This window comes from Tupaia chinensis, unplaced genomic scaffold, assembly GCF_000334495.1.
Source record: "Tupaia chinensis unplaced genomic scaffold, TupChi_1.0 Scaffold145367_1, whole genome shotgun sequence".
In the NCBI taxonomy this organism is placed as follows: Eukaryota; Metazoa; Chordata; class Mammalia; order Scandentia; family Tupaiidae; genus Tupaia; species Tupaia belangeri.
Window position 1 is genome coordinate 1,713,029 of NW_006205228.1, and position 6,188 is coordinate 1,719,216.

At 42.0% G+C, this 6,188-nt stretch overlaps 1 protein-coding gene across 8 annotated transcripts in view; it reads left to right on the top strand.

Moving 5' to 3' along the window:
* SIPA1L1 (signal induced proliferation associated 1 like 1) overlaps positions 1–6,188 on the top strand; it is a 413,451-nt gene that overhangs the window by 328,861 nt on the left and 78,402 nt on the right. For all 8 annotated transcript variants that reach the window (XM_006167962.3, XM_006167963.3, XM_006167964.3 and 5 more), the window contains 2 exons: positions 828–1,401; positions 2,010–2,284. In XM_006167962.3, the coding sequence (XP_006168024.1) occupies positions 828–1,401; positions 2,010–2,284 (849 nt within the window). The remainder of the gene's footprint in view (positions 1–827; positions 1,402–2,009; positions 2,285–6,188) is intronic.

The following is a 6,188-nucleotide window of genomic DNA, read 5'->3' on the forward strand; positions in this document are numbered from 1 at the left end:
ATCTGGTTACATAATGCCTTACCCATAGGCCAACAAATAATGTTCAGTTTTATTTCAGACTTAATCCATTTCTTTTATACACTGCGTCTTCCAATATTTCCATTACAAACTGTCTGCTTTATGTACTTTCTAAAATGGAGAGTACATTTCGGTTCTTACAGAATCTGTGCTAATTCTACAAAGTTTTGTGATTATAGTAACTCTCCTTGAAAACAATCAGTAGATATTTAAAATGCCTTTATACAGAATATTGCGGTAGATCCTCCTCCCCATCCCCTTGGAGTTATACTTAGTTTTTTATGTTAGAAGAAAAATTTTACTTGAAGGCCCAGCTATGGTAGCTCAGGCAGTAGTAGCATACTGATTTGTGGTGCTGGAAGCCCCATGGCCAACCATGGGTTTGGATCCCAAGTGGACCTGAAACACTGAGAGCACACACAGGATCCTGGCAAGCTGGGAGACTTGAGGAGGAATTGTGGTGTGGTAAGACCTTGTCAGAGGTGCTTATCTTGCTCTCTCAATATAATACATTTTTTAAAAATGAAAAAATAAGCTTTTACCTTTACCTTTTTGAAATACTGCTTTTTTTCTTTTTTTGTTTTGAATTACAAAAGCATTTTATCTTCTGTAAATCCTAAATGTCAACATAATATGAGAAAGCATGTTCATATTAAGCAGAAATGTATGTTCTTTCCAGTGGGAAAAATGAGCATTTATATTACTTCCAAAGTATGTCTTTGTCTTTAAGAAATGTATTTTATTCTGATGTGTGAGACTAAGAGATATTGACACACCTCTTTTTCTTCATCCTTTGCTTTGTCTCTCAGTGTGGCTGTCACCAGGTCCAGAGATGTGCCTTCCTTTGGGCCTCCCATTCCTAAAGGGGTCACTTTCCCTAAGTCAAATGTGTTCAGGGACTTCCTTTTGGCCAAAGTGATTAATGCAGAAAATGCTGCTCATAAATCAGAAAAGTTCCGGGCTATGGCAACTCGGACCCGCCAGGAATACCTGAAAGATCTAGCAGAAAAGAATGTCACCAACACACCTATCGACCCTTCTGGCAAGTTTCCGTTCATCTCTCTGGCCTCTAAGAAGAAGGAAAAGTCTAAGCCCTATCCAGGAGCTGAGCTCAGTAGCATGGGGGCCATCGTGTGGGCAGTCCGGGCCAAAGACTACAACAAGGCTATGGAAATAGACTGCCTCTTAGGGATCTCCAATGAGTTCATCGTCCTCATCGAGCAGGAAACAAAGAGCGTGGTTTTCAATTGTTCCTGCAGAGATGTGATAGGGTGGACTTCAACTGACACCAGTCTCAAGATTTTCTATGAACGAGGAGAATGTGTTTCAGTGGAGAGTTTTATTAGCAATGAGGATATCAAAGAGATTGTCAAAAGGTTGCAGGTGAGTCCTTTTGTTCCATGTACTTGTATGCAGTTTCTCTTTCAAAGAGACTGTCCTAAGTTACTGAAGCTTTTGCTATCCCACTGGCTCCTTTGAAAACTTCCTTGATGATGTGAAGCAACACAGAGTTTATCTCTTACTTGTATTTACCGTAGTTTTTTTTTTTTTTTAGCAAAATAGCAGAACAAGTGGGGAAGATACTTATTTACTGTGTTGCAAGCCCATCTGCACTTGACATGCTTCCCTGCCTTGGTGGCTGCTGTTGCAGCCCAGCTGATAGGGTGTAGTTGTTGAAAAGAGTTGTTTATCTCCTGCCTTGATTCTTTTAATAGTGAAACAAATAGTAGAGTAGGGTTTCTCTTCACTGCCAGCTCCCCGTAGTCTCCATTAGAAGTTGCCTTATAACTTCAGGGAAGCCAGTGAATTCTGCATGCATCAAGTATGTTCCCTTTGGCCTGATGGGTAGCAACTAATGAAGGGGAAGTCACTAGATGGCTCTTCAACTGGCAGTAGGGTGTTCTGATAGAACCCTGCTTGCAGTGTTTTTCTAGTTCTGTGTCCACCATTTAATTGCATTAAACCATAGAATCTTTTATTTCTTTGTCTAGTTTGTTTCAAAAGGCTGTGAATCAGTGGAGATGACTTTGCGAAGAAATGGGCTGGGGCAGCTCGGCTTTCATGTCAACTACGAGGGCATTGTGGCAGACGTGGAGCCCTATGGCTATGCCTGGCAGGCAGGGCTGAGGCAGGGCAGCCGCCTGGTGGAGATCTGCAAGGTGGCAGTGGCCACCCTGAGTCACGAGCAGATGATCGATCTCCTGAGAACATCCGTCACCGTGAAGGTCGTCATCATTCCCCCCCATGATGACTGCACCCCACGGAGGTAGGTCTGAGTTGGCAGCTGTGCACCTGAGGCTCAAGGGTTTGTGTGACAGGTGAAACATCTCCTAGCCAGTGGAGAGGGGGAGGAGTGCGAAGAGTAGTAGAGCATGTGCAATGCTGAAAGTCCATCCATGGCAAGCCTGGGAGCCACAGCCGGAAAGAATGACTCACTGGGATCACTCCCAGGTTTACATCTTTGGATTTGTAAATCCACCATAGATGGGACAATTGGGGAATATCACTCATAAGTGTCTTGCACCGAGAACTGAGAAACATTTGACACAACGTTAGAAGATGCTCAGCATCTCCACTGTCGGATTTGGTCTTATGTTCCCTGACACTCTTGTTCTCCCTTTGTCTCATTTGCTACCCAAAGCTCAGAGTATGATTTTGATCATACTCTGTCAGCTCAGCCTGGTCAGCTGTATGTGACTTACCAGGCTTTTTCTTACCTGTAACTGCCTGTGCTGGGAATTAGCTTCAGATGAGCTTGTCCTGCTCTTAGGCTTTGGTAGTTTAGCCCCTAGCCTTTTCTCAGAGGAAAAGCCCAGGGGCTCCCTGTTCCTCCTGCCAAGCCAGCAGCACTATTGAAAATTTAATTTCTCTGTCTCTGGGGAAGTTTCTTGATGGGACAGATTCAATCAGCTGTTTCTTTGTTCCTTTGGGCATGCACATACTACTTTTGCTCGTTTTCAAAACTCTATTATTATTTTTTAAAAGAATTATTTTAATTTCATTTATTCATTCATTTTATCTTAATTTATCAGAGAGAGACACAGAGAGAGAGAGGGAAAATGAGAAAGTAAGCCACCAGTTTCAGGACTCGAACCGTGGTCAGCCCTGTGGGAGTGTCCAGTGCCCTAACCACCTTGTTACCTGCTGGTCCCATCCAAAATCTATTATTTTTTAAGCCATTATTTTGTAAGAATTCCTCTTAAGCTTTGGCAATTACTTCTTAGGCCTTTTAAAGTCAAGAAAAATATATTCTGTTTTTCTCAAAAAACGACTAGGCTTGCTTCTGAGTTCTCATGGACATATGAATATCATCAGATGGTGGGACATAAACAGCCATGGTTGTGTCTTTCAAAAAGTGAACAGCAGTGACCATCTCAGTGTACTTCAGTTCTTCAAATTTGACAGCCGGCCTTTGCCAGGCCTGTCCTACTTACCTCCTCAATGGCCCAAGGATTGTGTACATGTCAGAATACAGTCCCATGGTCGAATAGTTTGAAGAAAACTCTCTTGGATGACTAAATTCCTGGGGAAACCAAGTAATAGATAGCTAGAACTTTTTCATTTCAGCTATTGTGGAGGGAGAAAGTATGTTGAAATTGTCTAACACACAAACCTTGTCTTGGTTAACAAGTTCTAATGAACCCTTTTAACCTTTTCTGGTATCCTCAAGTACATCAAATTTTTTAAAGAATTATTCCATTTTATTAATTATTATTATTATTATTTTAGAGGTGTTACCTTAGGGCATGTGTGCTCACCAGAGAGAGACAGACAGTGAGAGGGAAAGTGAGAAACCACCCCCTGGGAAAGATGGTCGTGCCACAGTTCTTTCTCTTCTATTTTCCACCCAGGATCTTGGGCACGAATGCACACATGCTAGCTGAGATTTTCAAGCCACCAGGTCCAGGACTTGAACCACAGTCAGCCATGCAGAAGTTCAGCAATGTAACCACCATCTGGTAGCCCCTATTATTATTTTTTTAATTTGACCAGAGAGAAAGAGAGAAAGCAAACCATCAGGTCCAGGACTCGAACTGTGGTCGGCCATGTGGGAGTCCAGTGCCTTAACCTCTATGCCACCTGCTGGCCCAAAACATCATTTTTATTTATTTATTTATTTATTTATTTATTTAGGTTTTTGGCATAGGGTACATACACTCATTGGAGAAAAAGAGAGAAGAAATGTGAGCACTCACTCCCCCCCCAACCTCCCAGGGGGATGGCCATGCCACAATCCCTTCTCTTCCATACTCCTCTTGGGATGTTGGGCACACATGTCTGGTGTGATTTTCAAGCCACTGGGTCCAGGACTTGAAACATGGTTGGCCGTGTGATAGTCCAGCACCTTAACTACCTCGCCACCTGCTGGCCCCACATCATTTTTAATATTAAGTATTATACTGCACTGTGATTCAAAAAATGACCCAGAAAGGCAGCTGACTTCATACAGTACCTTCTAAGTACCCTGTACTCCTCCTTGTCTTTTTGTTTGCTGCACCTTGGTCTCTACTTCATGTTGTCTACTTCACTGCTTCTAAGCAGACTGTTATAACCTGAAGAAGATAACCAAGCTTTGTGAATCATTGACCCTGATTATATCCAGTGAAAGTTATAGACAGTAGTCTAAGTATTATTGACTCAAAAATTAAACCGGTTCCTCTTGTGATACCATCTTACCTGCTCAGAGCTCTTTCTCCTTATTTCTAGGCTTTCACGTTTGTACTGTGGAGAAAGGCGGGAAATAGGTTGATAGGTTGTTGTGAGTGTGGACAGAATGGGGCAGCATTACTAACATTGAAACTGCAACTGGTTACTGCTGGAAAGATGGATCATAAGGCTTGGCCCTGGACAGAGAGATCAGGATAGGAGATGGTTTATCTTCAGCAATGTAGTAGACTAGATATGTCTTCCGTGATATGTTGGTAGAAATAACTAACATTTACTGAGTATTTTACTCGAGTGTTCCAGGTCCTACAAATAGCACTATTACACACACACACACACACACACACACACACAGACACACAGAGTTACTTATATATTTGTATATTTAATCCAATCCTTATAGCTACCCTGAGATAATGGTATTATTATTCTTATTTTAAAGGGAAAACTGAATCTAGGAAGGTTAGTAGTTTTTCGAGCTCACCTGGCACATTTAGGCCTGACTTCAGAGTCCAGGCTTTTAATGGCTATTTCATATGCTTGCACAAATCCCTTCCTTATGCACTAGAATAAGCAGTGGTATGATGGTAAATTGGTTATCCATTTCCTTGTGGTAGTTGCTGATTCCCATGGTGTAAATACTCCTGCTGTGTCTGATTTCACATTATCAACATGCCATCACTGAAGGGAGAGATGGGGTGATGGTCGGTTGCTCTGACAAGTCGGTACAGACTGACTCCAGCATACCACTGAGTGGGTAACCCATGTTTGTTTTCTCCCAGCGCAGTTGGAAGACATTTATGCATTCTCTCCTGGTACCCTGGCTACCAGTGACATGTCAGCAGGGTACAGGAACAGCCAGGTGAAGAACCAGTGCTCTATCTACCCTTGGACTAGGCCTAGAGCTACACTGTCCCTTCCACTATGGTTTCTATTAGAAAGGCCCTGGGGTCAGACCTCTGGGCAGTGAGGGATGATAACATTGCTGTCCTTGGAGGGTGAAAGTCTGTTCCCTTCCCTTCCTTTAGAAATGTCTTGAAAGGGACTGATTAAAGCATTAATATCTTGTTACGGTTTTCAACAAAATAAGATAATGCTCTTCTGTCACTTTTTCCTTCTCCTCCGCACTTAATACTCCCACTGCTGTTTTCCTAGCAACTAATTATGCTGTTCTTTGACTAGTCATTCTTTTATGCCCTGTCAGTGGGCTGTTCCAGGGAGAGGCAGACAGGCCTTCTCAGGGCATATGCATGTAGCTCCTAGAGTCTCCAGTGATCAACTGGACTGCAGATACCTATGGGTTTATATGTTCACATGGGAGAGTCATTCATTTTGTAAAGACAGCTTGTGTTTCAAATAGAAAACCCAGCTTAACAACAACAAAGAAGTGATGCTTAAATGACAAATATAAAATATGCTTCTTTCTCCTGTTCTTGAATTTATTTCAACTATATATATATATATAACTAAATATATAGTTATATATATATATATATTTATATTTA